The following is a 20,654-nucleotide window of genomic DNA, read 5'->3' as shown; positions in this document are numbered from 1 at the left end:
ATGTTGTTCAAAAAATACATCCCCTTATGTAGGTGGTTGATAGGAGTTGTTCTTGAGTTCCGTCGTTTGGCTGGAGGTTTATCTGTTGCATGTTGGTGGCTGAAGGTGTCACAGCGGAGTAAGAATTGGTATTCACACTACAATCTGAATCGGGATATTGGATCACTATGGGCATAGTTGAATTGTCTTGGGGCTTATTTTTACTACTAAAGTACTGTTGAATTCCGGTAGGATAATTCCGGCTGAATCTAGATGCGATTGAGGAGAAAAGAGGGAAAGAGGAAAAGAGAGAAGAGAGTTTAGCTAGTCGTATAATGTATCGTTATGCAACTGAGTCGTGTAAGGTTTCGACGGAGGCTGAGAATTCCTTTCGGAAACCCTAACTCCATGAGAGTGGGTCACCGAATGCCAACGACAATATATCTTTGAGCTGGATTATGTGTGAATAGGATTGGCAAGACAATTTGACTGTTACTATCCAACAGATATGGATATAATACAAAGAGTCTGTCTAAAAATTTCTACGGAATTCGGGCGAAAAAGCTAAAGGTCAACCGTCGGATGGCTGGGAAATCCGGGGTAGCTCCATTTGCAATTTTAAAGGCCAAGCCTCATCTGCTATAAATAAGAAAAATTCAAGCAAGACTGCTGCCTTACAGAACCTGTTTCCTTGATTAGTGTCGGTAGCAAACCTGGTTATGCATAAACCAGTGCTATGACATGATGCCAAGTACACTGGCGAGAAAACATGCCTGCTTTTTTTATTTAAAGTGATGGATGCATATCCAACATATCCAGACCCAAAACAACAAGGCTGGGCGCACGGAGTAGTCTTCTCGGCATGATCTGTGCCCAGGGGTGGCAATGCAGCAGTTCGGGCCCGACCCGACAGCGGACTCTTCTCGATTTGGTGATGCCAGGCGCTCGCTAATTCTGAGGCTGCTGCCTTTATTTTGTGAGCTTCATGATTGGTCTCGCCCAGACCAGCGGGGCAGGGCGCGTCATGCCCAGTCGCCAAGATCGGCGGTAGGCTCCAGTTCCAAGATAGCATAGCCTGCCCCATATTAGGAGTCGTTCGACGGTGAACTATACATCAACAGATCGTATCCAATTCGGGCGATATGTACCGCCTTCATCATGTACACATATGCCATGAAATGCCATTTGCATTGCCATGAATACGTACACTTGGCAGCTAGCGGAGAGCCGCAGATAGATATAAATACCCCAGCATTCACAATACCGCTTCCTTCGTACAAAGCAACATCTCAAAATGCATTCTCTATTCCTGAAGTCTCTGCAGCTCCTTCCAGCCATATTTATCAGCACAGCATCAGCCAAAATCAACTGGTCGCCATGCGAGGCCGCGCCGTCCTTGCAATGCGCAACCTTAGACGTCCCCTTTGACTACACAAGCCCCAACTCCACCGAAACCCTTACTCTCCAGCTCAACAAGATCCCTGCACCGCTGGGGTCAAAGGGTAGTATCCTCGCTAACCCCGGCGGACCGGGACAACCTGGGCGTCAGGGCATCGTGGGCCTTGCCTCGCCTCTTATTGCGTATGTCCACTATTTTTTCCTTCTAGCCTGAAATAGTAGTGAAGAAGACTAAGAAGATAGATTAACCGGCGGCGAGCACGACATCATCTCATTCGACACGCGGGGCACGGTAAACACCATCCCGTTCGAGTGTACAGAGGACGAAATCGGGCAATATGAAATGTACAACGAAATTATAGCCGGGAATAGCTCCGAGGGAACCCTAGGGGCGCTCTGGGCGCGAGGGACCATCAATGCCGATCTATGCGCGCAGAATGCGTCGAAGATCGGGTCTGTGTTGACGACGGCGTTTGTGGCCAGGGATATGATCCAGATTGTGGATGCCTTGGAGGAGGATGGGTTGCTGAGATACTGGGGTATGCGTCTAAAGGAGTTGAGATAGAGAAGTACTGACGACTGGTTAGGGTTCTCGTATGGGACGGTTCTAGGCGCAACGGTGGCCTCCATGTTCCCGGATCGAATGGACAAGGTTATCCTGGACGGCGTGATGAATCCGCACGAGTACTACCATGCAGCTGCGTAAGTCTTTTGTTTACGGTATTCTCTACGAGGAAGTACTGACAGCCACAGCAATATCGAAGAATGGGCCGACTCCGACGCTGCATTCTCCGATATCTTCACCCACTGCGTCAAGGCCGGTCCAAAGCTCTGTCCCCTAGCAGCACACAACAAAACAGCAGCATCTCTAGAACAAATGACATTTCAACTCCTCGACCGCCTCAAGCTCCGTCCTACCACCATCGGCCCAATGATAATTGACTACCCCGGTCTAAAGGGATATATCATGGGAACCGTATCCGGAATGCAAGGGTGGCCGGTCTTCACCATGCTCTTAGACCATCTTCTCTTCGGCGTCGAGTACAAGGACCTAGAAGATATCCTACAGAGTACATCGCCTGTATTCAGCACAGACCCTGACCTGCGCGAACCAACCAGAAAAGCCTTTATGGCGCTTACGGGGATCCACTGCAGCGATAACCAAGTGCGCGCGGGCTCGCTGGCCGAGTTCATGCCTACCGCTCGCAAACTGTACAGCATCAGCCGCGTCGCTGGTGATAATTCTATCGGATCCTATATCGGGTGTCAGCAGTGGCAGATCGAGCCGAAGGAGACATACCGTGGCCCGTTCATAGCAGAGACAAAGACTCCTGTTTTGCTTATTGGCAATACGCTGGACTCGCACTCGCCGCTGAGGTCGGCGCATAATGTCAGTGCGGGGTTTGAGGGGAGTGTAGTGCTTGAGGTTAATGGGAATGGACATACCTCGACTAATGTGCCGAGTTTGTGTGTGCTTGAGAAGACGACGGCGTTTTGGAGGGATGGGACACTCCCTGAGGAGGGGACTGTCTGTGAGAGGGATATAGAGCCGTTTACGGGGCTGTGGTGGGATGATATTCTGAAGGATGATGCGGAGTGAAATGTATAGTTAATCACCCTTAATAGGAGTATAATTTATCTTCTTGTACTGGTTCAGCTTAGCATTAGAGATAAATAACCCCGCATATGACCCCGCATTGACAGCAAATAGCAAAGTAGACAAGATGCAGGATTAGTAGAATCAGCACTTATTTAGCGTATACCCGAAGGACACATACATAAGCCCCCACCACAATTCAATCCAACTTTCCACCTTCTGTACTCTGAACGGCAACTCTCCTGCAGCCAGCCAGGTTTCTAAAAATGCCAAACGTCCTCATCCTCGGCGGCTCAGGCTACATCGGCCTCGCCACAGGCCAATCCCTCGTGTCCTCAGGCAACTACAGAGTCTGGGGCACAGCGCGCACCCCCCAAAAAGCCACCCTCCTGCTAGAGAACGAAATCACCCCAATCCCCGCAGAAACAGACATCACAGACCCAGCCTCGCTTACCTCAGCAATCCTCGACAATCTCATCGACATCGTCGTCGACGCCACCTCAACCCACCAACAAGGCGGCAAAGTCCTAGAAGGCTTGAAAAACGCCGCAGTGAAGCGCGCCGCCGAGCTTGCCAAAGAGGGTATCGTCGCTCCGAAGCTCGGCTTTGTATACACCTCTGGGATATGGGTTCATGGGTCTACGAGCGAGCTAGTTAGTGATCTTTCTCCTGTTGGGAGTGCCTTGTCAACGGGGAAACCACCAAGGATTGTTTCGTGGCGCGCGGGCCAGGAACAGGCTATTCTTGCTTCGAGGGATGTGCTCGAGGTTGCGATTATACGGCCTGGACTTATTTACGGAAGGGGATCGTGGATCTGGACGCCTTGGTGGGAGCCGATTCTTAAAGCGAAGCGAGGTGGCAGCAGCGAAGTAATCCAGATTCCGGCTGATACCGCGGCTCGTCCGTCGTGTGTGCATATTACCGATACCGCGGCTGGGCTTCATGCAGCTATTGACCGTATCCATGGGAATCTAGGGACATGGCCTGTCTTTGATCTGGTTACGGAGACAGTCGGGGTGCGGGATATCGTTGAGGCAGCGAAATCTAGCTTGGGGGTTACGGCTGAGGTGGAGTATACCGGGACCAGGGGGGATGTCATGCTTGAGGCGATGAGTACGGCGGGGAACTCTGAGGGAGGGAGGGCGAGGGCGGTGCTGGGCTGGTATCCGAAGCGGACGGAGTTTGTTTTGAATATGGCTGTGTATATTCGTGCTTGGGAGGTTGTACAGGGGTAGACGAGTCTACCACGTAAAGCAGAAGCCTGCATTTGAATGGATATTTGCTCTTCTTCTCCATAATCTCATCATATTTCCCATTCTAGGCCGGTACCTGCCAATCAAGATCTATATGTCAAAGCTATATCTATCCAACTATATGATCAACGGAGCAATGAAACGCATTCGCTACCTGTGGCACAAGTCTATTATTATAAGCAACCAAACATGGAATACTTAGGGCTTGGACCGCACGTGATGCTGTAGAGACCGTCGATGCCGCGTTGCACTCCATGTGAGACTGCAAGGAGTTTATTTGCTTGTCAGAAGTCAGTATCAAAACGTCATGCTTAGAGAGCATGGTTCCAGTGGGCCATGCCAACAGTACCGGTCGGCATCGACGGCCAGCTTGCTTAGAATACGTACGTGAAAAAATCCGGCAGGGGAAACGTCCGACTTCCACAAGGTCCGCAGTATCCTGATAGTCCTGGATGGCGGGCTGCTAGAATTACTACCAGCATCCGCGATAAATTGACAAAGGCTTCAGCCATCTAATCTGCAAAGCGTTGTCGCTGTCGATCCTGTTGTTGTCCTGGTGGAGATCGACCTCAATGCCAGAGCTATATATGTTTGTAACCTTATCCCGGAACCCGACCTCATCAAGGCAATGCCAGTAGGAGAAGCATATAGGGAAAACGTTGAGATAATGAAATTCGCCTCCGCCTGTGCCGGGATTCTGTGACGATTTCGTGTAAAAATTCCTCTTTTGTTGTGTTGTACAGCACGGTATAGTCGAGCGGAAACTCAGTAGCATCAGCCAGTTATACTTGACTACCAGCTAGTTGCCATTCAGGATAGCAGCGACCAACGACGGTATCACACCTTTTAAGTCTGCTCTAATCTAATTCTACCACATACGACCACAGGGTGTGGAAAACAGGGCTTCCCGTCCGCTCAGCCGTACTTAAGCCACACGCCGGCTGGTTAGTAGTATGGTGGGTGACCACATGCGAATCCCAGCTGTTGTATGTTTTTATTTTTATAGAAATATGCTGCAAAAATGGCATAGAGGAACAGTGGAGTTGTTTTTGTTGACCTGGATGCTGCTGAGGAGGTTGACGAGTGTTATACTTAGTAGCGTTACTTCTAATCCCAGCCAATGCTGCCTCCCGTTCCAGTAATTGTAATAAAAGTATACAGTTTATCTTAAAGACTGATTAATTTCTCCTATTGATAACTTGGGTGAAAAGAATCATATATCAGGCCCAGGCCTCTTGGCTGACGCCCCTCCTCTTATCGTATTGATACTGGCGTCTTTATTAATTAATTATCAAAACTTGAGATCTTGCCAGACACTGTTAACCTTAATAATAGGCAAGAAAAAACTGTCTACTTGCTGAATCCTAAGAGTCTTACTTGAAATCTGTTAGCGAACCTCCTATATATCACGCAGGTACCGCAGCAGCCATGCCGGGACACCCAGCTGGTCTTGTTGAAGACCTACGAAATCGTTGAATACCGGTAAACTGTGTTGCATTTCCTTTCACTGTTAGCAAAGGCTGATATCCGCAGCAGTTATCACTCCTTTATGGAGGCAACGGACTTCGATTCTTCGCTTCCCCCTCCTAATCGGACCCCAGAGGAACAGCGAAGGCGCTTCTTGTTCACGGACGGCACAGATGGTTTCCCGCCCCATCTGAATCTTGTGGATGAAGACGATGGCGGTGGAGAAAGATCCAGCAGTTCGTGAAAGATGTGCTCGCTACTGAATACTATGAGCCGAGGCCGACAACAAAGTCAAGGCAGACACGCAGATTCAGGACTGGGTCAAAGAGCTGAAAAGTAAAAAAGGTGCCCAGCTGAACTACCTGACAATCCAGACATTCGATGAACTGGTTGACTGTGTGACCATGTGTATCCATATCACGTCACCTCAGCATACCGCTGTCAACTATCTACAAAACTACTACCTGACCTTTGTGGTCAACAAGCCACCGTGTCTTTTCGAAAAGCCTCCAGAAACTCTGACGAAACTGCTGAAATATAACGAGGAAGACCTGGTCAAGGCGTTGCCCATGAACCAACCTGCCGAATGGCTTCTCGCTTCCCATATCCCATACCTGCTCAACAAGGATCCGGACAATGACGAAACCCTGTTCCACTACGCTCAATCCACAGCTGCCTTATATGCCACGAAAACAGCGGAAGCAGACAAACCAATTGCAAAAGCTGCAACTGACTTCCTTCATTATCTGTAACAGGGCAGAGGAGGATTCGAAAAATACGGAAAGCAGGTGGATAGCTGGGAGAGGCTTAAGTATCAAGTGCTGTATCCAGAAAGCAATGCCGTGTCGATTTTGATTTAGTTACTCCATTATAACTGGATGTATTCATCATATTGAGGCACGCTGGTTACATGCTTATATTTATATCTAGGATGGTTTGGAAGGATCATTCCTGCATGTACTCGATACTTAAGGAACTAATGTCTAATACTTGTTCGATTTTGGATTTGGTATCATCTTTGCTTAAAGTTAGGGCTCTTATTCGATTTAAGGATGGACTTCTACTAAAGCAGCCCTAAAGTCATATCCAAGGCCATTAACACGTGAATTCAAGGATGTCACATACTAACCCTCACATATACCCTGGGCTACATCAGGAAATATACTTGCTCGTTTACATGGAGTAATGGAGTGCAGGCCATACCAGTAGTGTTAATATAGCCTGCTTCCTACCATGGTTATTATACTCATGTATAGTCATCTCCAAAGAGCAGAGCAAAAAATTGTGAAATCTCAAAGACCCAAAAAAGGTAAAAACTGCTATCGAACAAGATCGATTCCAGAACCCTCGAATCTGAAATGGGGTTGGCTTTTAGCCCAAACCCTAACTGGCTCTTGTCGAGGGGATACACTCAACCATGTGCGGGCATATTATCATTTTTTATCTTTCTAAGCACAAGTTATATGGTTTTTGGTTACTTACAATATAAAATTACTTTGAATTAATAGAGCAGTCCTGTATACTACCGCCAGTCGATGGTCCCAACTCGTTTCCAAAAATGATCTCGACTGGTTGCGTGACGCGTTCCTTTTGCTGCGGAGAAGGAATTAGGACAGCGCATTCTATCTGAGAATGCCCTACGCGAGTCCTTTGCCCTTGTGATCACGGATGCGTGTCTTGAGCGTTACTGGGCTACGGCTTTGTATAAGGCGATCTATAGCGCGCCTCCGCTTGAATGGCATACTGCTACATACTGACTGTGTTCGTCTTTAGGGTATAGTTATGGCTGAGCAGGAGCCCAGGAGCTACGTAGTATACATTTAGGTGCCCAGATTTGTTATATTTAGTTATGATAGTACCGATACCTTAATTGCGGTTGGGCAAGTACTTAGAAGTCGTATTCTCAATGATATATAGTTAGTTACCCACACCGATCTTAAAATATATATTTATATTACTCGAAACACCTAGCAGTACGCAATGGCCATTAATAAAACTCCTTATTATAGCAGATACCCCAATCAAGTCCCAAGAACCATGCTGCCTAGTTCCGACCACCAACCAAGGAACCTCTATACGAACGTGGCCAACTCCATGGATACGGGGTAGCCTATCACTGAGGACATCAGGAATAAGATTCCAGGGTAAGACAGCCGTCAAAAACAGTTAAAACAGGGGTAAGTTAAAGCAAGTCGGAACAGGTCGCGGTCAAGACCAGACGTGAAACGGTGGTCAGATAGTTTAATTAAACCGTCCAGCTGCTGCCTACTCCATACTCCAACTCCATCGTCCATACTTAGCAGTTTCGACTCCGCTCCGCTCAAGTACGTAATTTGTCGTGGCTGAGGTGTTTTCAGCTTATACGAGTACGACTAGGGGTCGACTTTCAGGGCGCCAAATATCAACCGATTGGGAAAGATAACCGTCCGGACCGGGTAACCGTTAACCACCTATTCGTAGACTTGGTAGTGTACTTGTGGTGGCTCCTGGCTACTGGCTACTGGCCTGGGTTCGCTAAACGCAAGGGGCCTGTGTGGAATGCGGGCAGGCCAGGCATCCATGGATGGAATGGAAGAAAAACTGCCTATCCAGTCCTGCACTGCCACGGGCCCAAGCCACCGCATGGGGTTGGTCGCGCAGCAGCGCCTCGTTTACTAGCCCTATCTGACGTACTTTGAGTCTACTCCGTTGATAAGCGGACTCGGGGGTTTATTGTTGTTATTTTGGTGCGGCTGAGATTTGCGATACTACGAGTATTAGTCGTACTGCTGTATTGAGGTGAGTTCTTGCTACTCCGTCCGTGCATACTTGCTCGTTTCAACTTTCAAGGGGGACTGGGCGCCTAAGAGGCTGAGAGACTGAGACACGTTCATAATGTGGGGATGGAGGGATGGATCATGGAGGGCTGTGGCGTGCAGGTGTCAGGCTTGGGTTGGGTTTGGTGAGGAATGTTGATAATCTCACCAAGAATGTGGATGCTGATGGCATCATGGGCGAGGATGGGCGGAGTACGAAGTATGGAGTATGCATGGAACCTGTTAGGGAGTTTTGGGGGTTTGGTGGATGGAAGAATGTGAGGGGGTGTACTAGGTGTAGTTATTGCTTGTAGGATGGGTTGCGATCTGGACGTTGTCTGTCGTTTGTTCTAGTCTGGAATCACAATCCCTGGGGTAAGCAGGACACTGGTCAGCATTGGTAATTCCAGTCTTCTGGAACACCGCTGCTCTTTCGAGGGTTGACCGAGGTATCCCCGGTCGGGTATCATTTCCACATTCACTGGATATGAACCATAGATCGGAAAGGTCCTGGTCTCCCGGAGGTCACTTGTTTGAGGAACATTCCTTAGAAATTGGTGGAGACCCCCAACCGACAATGCCGGGCGATATGTGAGATGATCTCATTGTCATATTCTGGCCCCTCAGCGCCCTGCTATTTGAGGATCGCTTCGAGGATCGCAGCGAGGGTTTGAGTCGGGCGAATCGTATGCAGCCATCTCTTTCGAGGCAGCAGCAGCCAGATTCTCATTCGGTTGTCGGACAGGGCCTACGGGCGGATCATGATGCTGGCAAGTTTGCGACCAAGAGATGCCGACGCAGAACAGGGCTGAGCTCCACACTGAATCGTGATGTCGTTTGTCCGTTCTGAACTTATGATGTATGGGATGAAATCACTCCCGTCTGGCATGTACTCCGTAGCATGTAACAATTGCGCCATTTGAGTACTGATCCTGTTTGCTGGATGGACGGTGCCTAGTTGACCCTGGCGTTGAGTTGTCGAATCTCGATTGAAGAGGCAGTGAAGGTGATGACTTGGTATGTCCAAGCCTCTCAGATTACCGCTCAGCCCTTGGCGGGGCTGTGCACCTTGATATACGCTGGCGCTCTGAAAGAACAGAGAGGCCTAAACGCTTGGAGACTGCTTTGTCCTAATTTGGTGACACCCATCGGTGATTTGATGATTTCATGCCCGATCTCACTGCATCGCCCACGGGCCAACGATGTTCGGAGATGCAGCTGAACGAATACGACAGCCGTGAATGGCTGATGGGGCGGTATTACGGGTCCTCTTTACGGCGGAAAGAAAAAAAAAAGTACAGTCAGCCTAGAAGTGAGACGGTAATTTCGGATGCGAGGAGCAGCGAGGCGAAGCTGGCAAGCTCTTTAGTCTTTGATCCCAGATTCTTCCTTTAATCAATCCTGAAACGCCCGTAAATTGGGCTGTCAAAGGCGGCAACTGACACGAAAGCGAGAGTTCTCCCTCGCGTGCAGGGTCAGCTGCTCAGCTTATGCAAAACCCAGATTGCCAGAGCATCCAGTCAATGCCGGCCGTAGGCGAATGAGGTGGCGTGCAAAGTGCATTAACCTGCTCGGATGCATCAATGATCAACTTCGCCCACGGTCCGAGAGACTCTGCCGGGGCCGTGATCTCTGCGTATCGTACCGTAACTCTGACCGTATCGTACCGCGTATTGCAGCCACAACTTCTCTTTTGGGTGCTGGCTCGTGTGCCCAATCGATGACTGCAGCGGAGCTTCGGCACTGCGACTTCCTGACTGGGCTATCCATGTGAAATTTTTATGTTGACAAACTAGACAGGCAAGGTCAGGAAAATCCAGGCGCTCGGAGTTTTTCACCCGCCCGAGCTCGGATCCTCGTTGAGCTGCGAGCATGGGATGGTGTTGATGTCAGACGATCCTTCCCAACGGCGCTCCCGTGGGTTCCAGTAAGATTAGTAGATTACTGATACCGACCTGTCCAACAAGGCAACAACCCCTGAACGAAGTGCAGGTCAAAAACGAGATGGCTGGGCAGCTCTCTCGAGGTCAAAGAAGTGACAGGCGACAGCTGTAGCGAGTCGCGACCTCGACTCCTGTTGAGCTGCCATGGGAAATGAGGAGAGTCTTCAGGGACCACTCTTCTTGGCAGAAAGGAGTATCTTGATTGGCTGGATGCTGGGCCAGGGTGGGCCGAGCGAAATTGGTTCTGGAGATCCGCAGCTTCCAGTTGGCTACCAATGCATATGAATCTCCTTTTTGATTTGATTCCCTCTGCATTGTCATCACATCCGGTAGTTCCGGTCCATCAGAGCGCTTACTGCAACTGAGCACGAGCCAGGACAACACTTCGTCGCCGGAGATAGCAAGATGCAGGATATTGTAGCAACCAATACAGAGTACAAGAGAGAACCCGAAGCGAACCTTGACATTAGTAACACTAATGGCGAAGTTAATGCCATGATCGATAGTTTGGTTGATGAAGATTTTACTTCCTCCACAGCTGTTCCACTCGGCCTCTCAGGCACCGGAACGCCGGAAGCTCCCAAGCGCCGAGGCCTGCTTGCTAGGGGCGCTAGGCCCGTTGCAGGCTAGCTCTGACTCTTTGATTACCTCACGAGGCATAGCGGGTGTGCGATCTGTACGAAACAGCAGCGGTAAATACCAGTACGGAAAGTTTGGCCCGTCGCAGGCCGGCCGTGGACTGAGTTTCTCTTGCCTGGCGCTTGTGCTCCTCCACCAAAATCCTCATCTCATCTTCTCTTCTTCTCGCCGTCCTTTTCTTCTTCTCTCCTTCATCGGTGCTTCTCTTCTTCCTCATCCCCCGCTCTCTTCCTCTACGCCTTCTCTCCGGCTCCGTGGCCATCTGCGCCCCTCGCGACCTCCGCGTTCCAGGTTTCTCTCTCGACTGCTCGCCCTTGCTCTCCGCCTTGCGTCAGTGAAACCTCCTGCAACGTGACGGCCCAAAGACATCCTCGTTTGGCCGCTGGAGACCGGAGCTTGCGCTTCGCTTTGTCCTTCTGGATCCGATCTCTATTTCTCCGCCCGGTAAGGTGCCAGGGAATCGACTTGTTGCCTTGCCGCATCGTTAAATTCGAGACCCCTTTTCTACTGCCGCTGCCTCCGACTTATTGCTCGCCTTCCCCCTCGACTTCCGGAACGGTCAAGAAACGCCCGGAATACTACGCGTGGAGGAAATAATCGAGTCTCGCCTGTAGAGGCTCGCCGCAAATATGAATCCCACCCTTCCCACGTGGAAGGACCGTACGCAAAACCAGTTTGGAAAGCTTCAAATCCAGGTCCCATGGCGGTCCATTCAGCTCCTCTTTCCGCATCGCATGCGGCGGAAGTTGAGGTCCAAGTTGCGCAGTAGAGTGTCTCCGACCTCATCGATAGCCTCTTTACAAACGTCGTTGTCGCCTGGGGATACATTACGATCGCTGCAAAGCCATCGATGGACTGTCTACGATTTCCAGTATCTGCTGCTCTTGATCGTTGGCATCTTTTCTTTGACCGTCATCGAATCACCTGGACCTTTAGGCAAAACGGGAATATTTACTATGCTCCTATTTTCGCTTCTACTCCCTATGACCCGCCAGTTCTTCCTCCCCTTTCTGCCGATTGCCGGATGGCTTTTATTCTTCTACGCCTGCCAGTAAGTCATTTCCCCTGAATTTCCAATATCTGTGTTTCGATCCGTTGCTCATGCGATGCTATAGGTTCATTCCAAGCGACTGGCGTCCTGCGATTTGGGTCCGTGTTTTGCCCGCTCTGGAGAATATTCTTTATGGCGCCAACATCAGTAATATTCTATCCGCTCACCAAAGCGTTGTGCTCGATGTGTTGGCATGGCTGCCGTACGGTATCTGCCATTACGGTGCTCCGTTCGTCTGTTCAATAATCATGTTTGTCTTCGGACCTCCCGGCACCGTTCCCCTCTTCGCGCGCACTTTTGGCTATATCAGCATGGCCGCGGTTACCATTCAACTGTTCTTCCCGTGCTCTGCTCCGTGGTACGAGAACCGATACGGCCTAGCCCCCGCAGATTACTCGATTCACGGTGACCCGGCTGGTCTTGCCCGCATTGACAAACTATTCGGGATTGACCTGTATACCTCCGGCTTCCATCAATCTCCCGTCGTCTTCGGCGCGTTCCCATCGTTGCATGCTGCTGACTCAACTCTGGCCGCGCTGTTTATGAGCCATGTTTTCCCCCGCATGAAGCCTGTCTTCGTCACCTACACCCTGTGGATGTGGTGGGCAACCATGTATCTCTCTCACCACTATGCGGTCGATCTGGTTGCGGGTGGTCTGCTAGCTGCCATTTCGTTCTACTTCGCCAAGACTCGATTCCTTCCTCGTGTTCAGCTTGACAAGACGTTCCGTTGGGACTACGATTATGTGGAATTCGGCGAATCCGCCGTAGAGTATGGCTACGGTTTGGCTAGCTATGATGGAGAGTTCAATCTCGACAGCGATGAATGGACCGTTGGTTCTTCGTCCTCCATCTCCTCAGGCTCTCTCAGCCCTGTTGACGACCACTACTCATGGGAGACTGAAGCATTGACTTCTCCTCAACCCGACATCGAGTCGGGCCGACATGGCTTCAGCCCCTGAGGATCCCGCGAATCAACCTCGATCTGCATATAGCGACCCCACATTACTCTTAACTGCATCTATTTACGAGACGGCGTTCGAATATTTGACGACATTCTGGCTTTTTTTTTTGCATCGAGCAGATTTCGACACTAACATTTTTAATACCCTTTTTTTTCGGCACCCCGGCTTTAAACAATCCAAATCTTAATGTCCTCGGTTTGGACTCGCCTGGGATACCGATTCTCTCTTCGCCGCACTTGCTACTGTACATGAATTGACATTGCGAATCCGTTTGGGCACGAAGGTGGCATGGATTATCGCTCATCGCCACCGTCGATTGCCCGGTCATAATATTAATGGACGTAATGGGACTAGACATTGCTTTTTGTGTTTAAAGCCCTTTCAAAGACATTCCGATGCCCCCGTTGGAAACATTCGCTTGTCAGCTGTCCACCACCTACTTTGGACACACCTCTTCGATTCTCACTTCTGTCGTTCGCTATTACCTTTGACCTAGTCGAACCCATCTTTATTCTTCGATTCGACTATTATATATACTTTATTTTTCACCATTCGGGTCGATCGCTCACACCCTCTTGGCGCTTAGGACTGGAAGCATTTTGTATGGGAAAAAAAAATCATGGAATGAGGCGCCCTTTATCTTCTTCTTCTGGCACTTCACTCGCTGTGCATAGATGGTTATTATTATTTTGTTTTACAGTGCATCACGAACTTTGCATTGGCATATAGAAAGAGGGGAAGGATGGACTTTCTTCTTGCTCGCATGGTTTATCCAATCGCTCATCGTGGAACTCATCCACGGAATACCCGGGGGCTATACACATGGCTTTGGCTTTACTGCTTTGCTTTTTGGCATTGACCGGACGGGGTGCGAAGTTGGGAGGAGAAACGCCGGTATATTGCTCGGTTTCGGATCGGACGCGCTGGGAATTCACTGAAGGATGCCAGTTATTGTAACATCTGGACTGGATTGGTTATGCGTTGTCTCCTGAAGCCGCATGGACGGTGACTTGATTTGTTTGCTATGGGTTGACGCTCACATTCCTATCCACCTCACATCTCACCTCTTGGAATCTTTTCCCTCGGTGCTCCTAATTCTACTCCAACTCCTCCCCCTTGGATAGTGAGATACGAGGGTTTTATCCATAGCAGCATTATTATTAGTTATAATCCGGTAGTGTTAATGATTTATGAAGGCAACTTGTATACTATTATCAACTCTGTTCATATTTTATTTCTTGCTTCTAATAGAAGATATTCTCTAACACTTCGGCAACCTTGACCTCGTATATATCTTTCTACCTTCCCAGCAGGTGTCTTTAGTAAATTAACTATAGCATGCTCCCTGATTAATCGACTGATGGACTGATTGATTGATTGACAGATCTATATAGATAATATCATCATCATAAAATAACCTAACAGTTTCCAAAAAATTGCCGTACATCCATAAGCTATATAATTATACCAAATCTCGTTTCGTTTTTCATTTTTCGTTTTTCTGTTCACTCTTCATAAATCTTAACCCGTTCCGCATACTTCTTAATATTCGACACGAAATTCTCCTCGATTTCGTCGCCGCGCCCACCCGCAACACGCAGGATGAGGTCGTTTAGCGATGCGCGGCCGAGGATGTCGACGTGGTCGCCTATTCACAGTTCATTAGCCAACTAGTTTCAACAGTGGGGTGGACTTGTGTTTTTGGGGGGAGGGAGAGGAAGTACCTGTATTCGGGCCACCACGAGGCGAGAACCGGTCCGGCTCGTGGGGCATCTCGTATACCTTGACAGGAATGCCAGATGGGTTGTACCGTTTGATATTCCAGCCCTTGGCGCACATGTAGCCCGTGCTAAGGAGGTTGACCGTGCCGTCTCCTTCGCCGAGGACGACGCCGTGGTCTGTGCCGCCTGTGGTTGTGACGGTTGTGTCGATGCTAACGTTTAGGTTGACGAGGGGGTCGCGTTCCTCCTGGTAGAAGTAGGAGCGCTCGGTGGGTTTGCCGATGCCGTAGAAGCAGTAGATTTTCATGTCTGGTGCGCGGGGGAGACGAGCCTCGAGCGGGTTGAGCCATGTGCGCGGGTCATTCTCGTTGGCCTCGACTTCGGCGGTTGTGTGGGCGACCCCGTGCGAGTAGCTGCCGAGGACTTGGTCGCGGTACCAGTCCTCGCTTTGGTCGAAGAGGTAGGCGAGGCTTTCTGGTACGGTGAGGTTCTTCTGCGTGAGGCTGGAGTTGCTTTCGCGGAAGTTGAGGAGGTTGCCATAGGTCATTTGTTGGTCTGGCTGGTCGTCGGGTGCCCAGGTGGAATTGCCCCAGACGGCTTCGCCGCCCTTGGGGAGCATGCTGGAGATGCCGGGCATCGCTTTGAAGATTTCGGCACGTTCTTCGCGAGAGAGGAACTTTTCGAGTCCGTAGACGGCAAAGGCGTTGAGGAGTGCCGTGTCTCGCGTTTCGCCGGATAGGACGGCTGTGAGGCCTTTGGCGGCCCCGAGCATGCAGCCGCTGATGTTGATCCAGTTGGAAACATGGCGATTCACCCAGTCCGAACCTCCGTTCCCATGCTTCGGGCTCTCGACCCATTTGAAGAAGAAGAGAGTCACCTGTGAGCCCATACTATGCGAAGTCAACGTTACCCTCTCACCACGCACTTGGACGGCCGTCTCGATATACGACTTCAACCGGCTAAAGTATTGGTCTCGAATTTCCAGATTCAAGTAGGACAGCCGCCAGTCGTAAGCTGCTGTAAACGCATTTGTCGGGTCGTATCCGATGCTTGCAAGATTTTCCAAGATCTTGTTCCAGATCCAATACCCTGTGATGAAGAAGTCCGTAGCATCGAACCCTTGGGCCGCGCGCAGCTTAATCCCAGGCGGATCAAGTCCAGTCTCCTTATCCAGCATGATATGGTTTTTCCACTCTGCTTTGTCCATCACCAGCGCTCGCATCATACTCCAACTACCCCAGAGTCTCCGACGGAAGTACATCAGTGATGTAGGACTAGTACCCCAGCTTTCCAGCCCCGTCGAGATAACCCCCGGGATCATAATTATGGGATACTTCGCTTCGACTCCTTGCGACCGGAGATTCAAGCCGACGGAGAATGCATCATAGCTGACTGTTTCGCGCTCATGTTGCTGCAGTCAAACTAGCATCAGTGCCATTTCTCCAGTGTTTATTTCCTATACCAACTACATACCGAGAACTCCCGCGCATCCCGCATTATACTCTGCGGAATAACATCCATCAACGAGTCTATATTCAAATCCATCAGGGAATCCAAACTGATGACGTCCTGCTGCTGGGCGAAGAACACCGCGCACAATATTCCGAAGACTCCGCCGAGCATGAAGATGAGGCCATTGCGGCGCTTGCTTTTGGGTTTCGTGATGAACGACTCTTTCCTCTCGTTCTTTGGGTTTATTGATTTCGGTTGCGGTGTCGTTTCAGAGGACGAGTCCACGCGAGTTGTATTTTGGACATCATCGTTGTGGTCGCTTTTAATGTGACGACGGCGTTGCATGGGGAGCGAGACGCGCAGCGATCGCCAGTGGATCGGCTGTGGCTATTGGAGGCGGAGGTAGTGCGAGGAAGGAAAAGAAAAGAATACAGCAGGAGAGATGCAATTGGAAGTATAGACAAGCAATAGACGATGAGAAAGAGAGGAGGAAAGTCGTGTGAGGGACAGGGTCGACTAAATTGAGTCCCTCCGATAAGCTCAGAATCACATGCGCGCTCTTTTTTCAACCCTGGGGCTTTCCGTCCTCCATCTCCGCACCAATAACAGCACCATCACCAACACCAGCTCCCTTCCTGTCCCTGTCGTCTCCCTCCACCCCCTCATTCTTCTCCTCTCTCCTTGACACACCCGCAATGGCATCCTCAACTGCCCCTAATCCCCCCGCAAGCTCGTCCTCCGCGCTCCACTACATCCGCTACAACTCCACTCACGAAAACACCTACGTTGCGGCCATGCGCCAGCTTATCTCCAAGGACCTCTCCGAACCCTACAGCATCTATGTCTACCGCTACTTTCTCTACCAATGGGGCGACCTCTGCTTCCTCGCAATGGACACCGACGCTGCCGGCAACGAGCAAATGGTCGGCGTTGTCGTTTCAAAGCTCGAGCCGCACAGACACGGGCCGCTGCGCGGGTATATTGCTATGCTGGCCGTGAGCGAGGAGTATCGCGGGCAAGGGATTGCGACAAAATTAGTTCGGATGGCAATTGACGCCATGGAGAAAGGGGGTGCAGACGAGGTGCGTTACCTTAATTATTCACCCGTTCCTGTTTCCTGGATGAATGAACGCTAACCATAACTGCTTGTCCCTGGTAGATCGCCCTCGAAACCGAAATCACAAATACTGCGGCGATAAAACTATACGAGCGGCTTGGGTTCCTGCGGAGTAAGCGGCTGCATCGATACTACCTAAACGGGAACTCCGCGTACCGGCTGGTGCTGTATCTGAAGGAGGGCGTTGGATCGATGAGGACGGCGTTTGATCCGTATGCCCCTCCGCTGGACTATGCTCATGCTCATCTCCCTCCTCCTCCTGTGCCGCCGGCGGCGCCGTTGCTGAACGAGAATGGGAGATGATGGTACATACTGAGATGCCATTTTTATGTTTATGATAATGACTGCATTAGTTTGGGATAGAAGGGTGAATTTCATGTCTCATGGTTCTACTTGTTTAGATTATATGTCTATTTGGTATATAAGTACAGTGGCTGTGGCCGTGGTATAGAGGGGTTGGTGTATTATACAATGAGATTGTGGCGCCACAGGGGTGATTATACATGTCGAGATTCAAAAAGCCGAGCCCGCTCGGTAAAGTAGACACAAGAACTAGACCTTGAGGTTATGCCCAACAAACTCCACTGGAACTTGAATGGCATTCTGCATGAGCCATTTCGCAGGACGCGGAACACCAACCCAGTGCTTGTCCAGCTCAGCAGCGACCTCCAGCATATGCGCCAGCGAGTAGGTCGGACGATACCAAGGGCCGATCTCGACATCGTGCTTGACAATTGCTTTAGCTGCATGGCGCTGCTTGCTGCGTTCCTCTCCCTCCAGTCTGAGAGGAGTCAGGAAGGACGCGACGGGATTAGTGTGGAATTCCGGGGGGATGGTTCGGAGGAGGTCCTTCTTAAATGGGAAGTCGGGGAGATGTAGGTCGACTCCAACAATGACTTTTCCGGCACATGTCCACCAGAGCTTATCTTGTTCTGCGAGACCTTCACGCGCAACGTTGTGGAATAGGAGGAAGGCCACGTCATCCCTCATAGTACGTGATACCGCCTCATTCATGCAGGCGTACCTCCAAAGGACGCGACAGATGTTGTAGTGCTTGTTTCGGCGGGCGTTGACGAAAAGACGTGCGTATGCCTCTTGGTTGAGCTCTGCGGTTGGACCCTGGAGGCACATGATGATATAATGCAGTGCAGTGAAAGTGTCGTTGGGAAAGAACCGTATGACATCGTTAATTATCTCGCTTGACAGGGGCAGGCTGTTTTCTTTGCAGATATCTAGTATCCGCGTCATGGCAGATGCATCCCCTAGTTGGGCTGTGACAACGACCATCTTCCTAATGAGAGATGCTGGAAACCAGTTCAATCCGGCGGTCTCAACAATCTTATTGAAGAACTCGTCCACGCTTCCGCCGTCTTTGAAGTGTTTGATGAGCAATTCACCGATCATCAGCCGCAGCACACTCCTCAGGGCATCTGGATCCTTAAGATAACCCTTCTTCTCCATAACTTTGACCAGGTTGGTTTTCGCTGCAGGCGAGATCAGACATTCAAGGTATGCGAGCCAAGTATGAACATCAGGTCGAACACGCAAGCGACCCATAACCCGCAACACGAGGTTAAAGAAACCAAGGTTCTGTCTTTTTGCAGCAGACCTCAAAAGTGTGTTGAAAGTCTCAATGGTTGCGACGTGGCCGCTGCGGTCGATCAATTTCTGGACGTCGTTCATGAAACCATGCTGGAGCAGAAACGAGATGGCTGTGTTTAACGCCGTTGTGGATATCAGCTGCTGTCGGCCTTCGTTGCAAAACAGCTCCCGCAAGGCCGTAGCTACCCGTCGCGGATGAGGCGATTCATGGCTCTGAGTTGAGGGTAGCGATATTACAAGCCCCTCCACATGCTCCACGAACCCCTTGACTGTTGATATGCTTTCCGATTTAGCGCTAAGGAGGTCAAAAATCACCCGAGGCCGCGGGTTGGTCTTGTAGCTCCAAACGGTCCGGATCAATGGCGCAAGGGTACCACTTCTCTCAAAGGCCAGACGGGAAGGGAAAGCAGGAACCAGAGGTTTTTTAATATCGATCAAGGGATCTCCGTGCTCCTGTAATTCTCGCGTTTTTAGGAGGCGGTCCGCAACCAGCTCCGTGGCTCGAGCCGAGCCCGAGAGAATAACCTTTCGATTGTGACCTTCGCTCTCATCAGAAGGCAAAACATGCACCCTGCAGCCATGTCGCAGCGGTTCAAACCAAATATTCTCCGACTGCGAAAACTTCTCTGACACGCCAGCAAAAATGGCAATGGTCTCATCAGGGACGAGAACCTCCCTTCTATGCAAATCCTGTTGTGTAAAGAATCTCGGCTTGAGGAACTCTGCCTTTTCGGCCTGTTCCTCTGCGCTTTCAAGAAACCGCCTTATCTGCTTATATATTGCAAGCCGCTCCTTTGATGACACATCACCGAGGTAGAACTGCCGACGCAGTATTTTGCGGCTTTGCGGGGGTGGTAAATGTCGAAGAAGGCCTCGCTTTTTCCGCACCGCCTGTCGAGACGGAGTATCCGAAGATGCTGGTGGCCACTGAGGCGCCCCAGGTTTCGAAAGTATATCGAAATTGTGTTCGAGAAACGCCGAATCAATTCCCGGTTGGCTCTCATTTTCCATATTTGCAATTGCATCGAATATTCCATATTTCCCAATGCCGCCCTTCTTCGCCGCCTTGGTTCGCGTAATCGGTACAGGTGTTTCCCCTTTTTGGGGATTCTCAATCGCCTCGTCTAAATCGGGTTTGATAGGCTTGGCCTTAGCGCCGCGAGATAACCATCTTTTCCTCGTAGAGGCGCCGACGAGAGATTGTCTCCGAGTCGGCGTGCGGTGTGAAGTTGAACGAAAAAGGAGCAACCCGTTGTTATCATGCGAGATATATCTGCGATTAGAAGCCGACTTTATTGATCTCCGCTGCTGTCGAACCGACGTCGTGAACCAGCGAGGGTAGAGGAAGAGAAGGGCTTCATCGGGATGAGGTCCGGCGCTCGCAGCATGGTCCGCGAGAATTGTCAAGAGACCGCATCTTTTCAGACACGAGCGGCCGCGCGCAAACATATGGTGGACCGGCGAATGGATATTTACAGCATATAGAGAAGGTGAGTGGAAGTTTTAAACGTGGCAGGACAAACGCAACTTTTCTCTCCGGGTGACGGATGAAGCTTTTCGGGGAGCTCAATCTGCCCGGGCGGTGAGACAACTTGGCGGTATTCGGACATCAAAAGAGGAAGGTTGTCACTTTTCAACCATAAAATGTGCCAACCATGGAAGTCATGGAATTTAT

General features: G+C 50.3%; 7 protein-coding genes across 7 annotated transcripts; 5 read left to right on the top strand and 2 right to left on the bottom strand.

The window, feature by feature from the left end:
• Positions 1 to 1,273: 1,273 nt before the first annotated feature.
• Positions 1,274 to 2,977, top strand: APUU_30840A (uncharacterized protein; the record flags this gene model as incomplete). The annotated part of the gene is made up of 4 exons (XM_041701978.1): positions 1,274 to 1,560; positions 1,621 to 1,916; positions 1,965 to 2,079; positions 2,131 to 2,977. The coding sequence occupies 4 exons, from the start codon at positions 1,274 to 1,276 to the stop codon at positions 2,975 to 2,977; spliced, it is 1,545 nt and encodes a 514-aa protein (XP_041554809.1).
• A 263-nt stretch (positions 2,978 to 3,240) lies between these two features.
• On the top strand, positions 3,241 to 4,209 carry APUU_30839A (NAD-dependent epimerase/dehydratase family protein; the record flags this gene model as incomplete). The annotated part of the gene is made up of 1 exon (XM_041701977.1): positions 3,241 to 4,209. One exon carries the CDS (start codon positions 3,241 to 3,243, stop codon positions 4,207 to 4,209), a length of 969 nt encoding a protein of 322 aa, XP_041554808.1.
• Positions 4,210 to 5,776: 1,567 nt separating this feature from the next.
• APUU_30838A (putative lipoxygenase) lies at positions 5,777 to 6,446 on the top strand (the record flags this gene model as incomplete). Its single annotated transcript, XM_041701976.1, has 2 exons — positions 5,777 to 5,930; positions 5,968 to 6,446. 2 exons carry the CDS (start codon positions 5,777 to 5,779, stop codon positions 6,444 to 6,446), a joined length of 633 nt encoding a protein of 210 aa, XP_041554807.1.
• A 5,254-nt stretch (positions 6,447 to 11,700) lies between these two features.
• Positions 11,701 to 13,084, top strand: IPC1 (phosphatase PAP2 family protein; the record flags this gene model as incomplete). Its single annotated transcript, XM_041701975.1, has 2 exons — positions 11,701 to 12,122; positions 12,187 to 13,084. The coding sequence occupies 2 exons, from the start codon at positions 11,701 to 11,703 to the stop codon at positions 13,082 to 13,084; spliced, it is 1,320 nt and encodes a 439-aa protein (XP_041554806.1).
• Positions 13,085 to 14,592: 1,508 nt separating this feature from the next.
• On the bottom strand, positions 14,593 to 16,605 carry APUU_30836S (phospholipid:diacylglycerol acyltransferase; the record flags this gene model as incomplete). The annotated part of the gene is made up of 3 exons (XM_041701973.1): positions 14,593 to 14,735; positions 14,812 to 16,219; positions 16,282 to 16,605. The coding sequence occupies 3 exons, from the start codon at positions 16,603 to 16,605 to the stop codon at positions 14,593 to 14,595; spliced, it is 1,875 nt and encodes a 624-aa protein (XP_041554805.1).
• Positions 16,606 to 16,955: 350 nt separating this feature from the next.
• On the top strand, positions 16,956 to 17,680 carry MAK3 (peptide alpha-N-acetyltransferase MAK3; the record flags this gene model as incomplete). Its single annotated transcript, XM_041701972.1, has 2 exons — positions 16,956 to 17,342; positions 17,420 to 17,680. 2 exons carry the CDS (start codon positions 16,956 to 16,958, stop codon positions 17,678 to 17,680), a joined length of 648 nt encoding a protein of 215 aa, XP_041554804.1.
• Positions 17,681 to 17,929: 249 nt separating this feature from the next.
• APUU_30834S (uncharacterized protein) lies at positions 17,930 to 20,428 on the bottom strand (the record flags this gene model as incomplete). Its single annotated transcript, XM_041701971.1, has 1 exon — positions 17,930 to 20,428. The coding sequence occupies one exon, from the start codon at positions 20,426 to 20,428 to the stop codon at positions 17,930 to 17,932; it is 2,499 nt and encodes an 832-aa protein (XP_041554803.1).
• Positions 20,429 to 20,654: the final 226 nt, after the last annotated feature.

Source organism: Aspergillus puulaauensis, chromosome 3 (genome assembly GCF_016861865.1).
Source record: "Aspergillus puulaauensis MK2 DNA, chromosome 3, nearly complete sequence".
Lineage (NCBI taxonomy): Eukaryota > Fungi > Ascomycota > Eurotiomycetes > Eurotiales > Aspergillaceae > Aspergillus > Aspergillus puulaauensis.
Note: the sequence above shows the minus strand (reverse complement) of the source record. Positions and strands in the feature narration are given on the sequence as shown.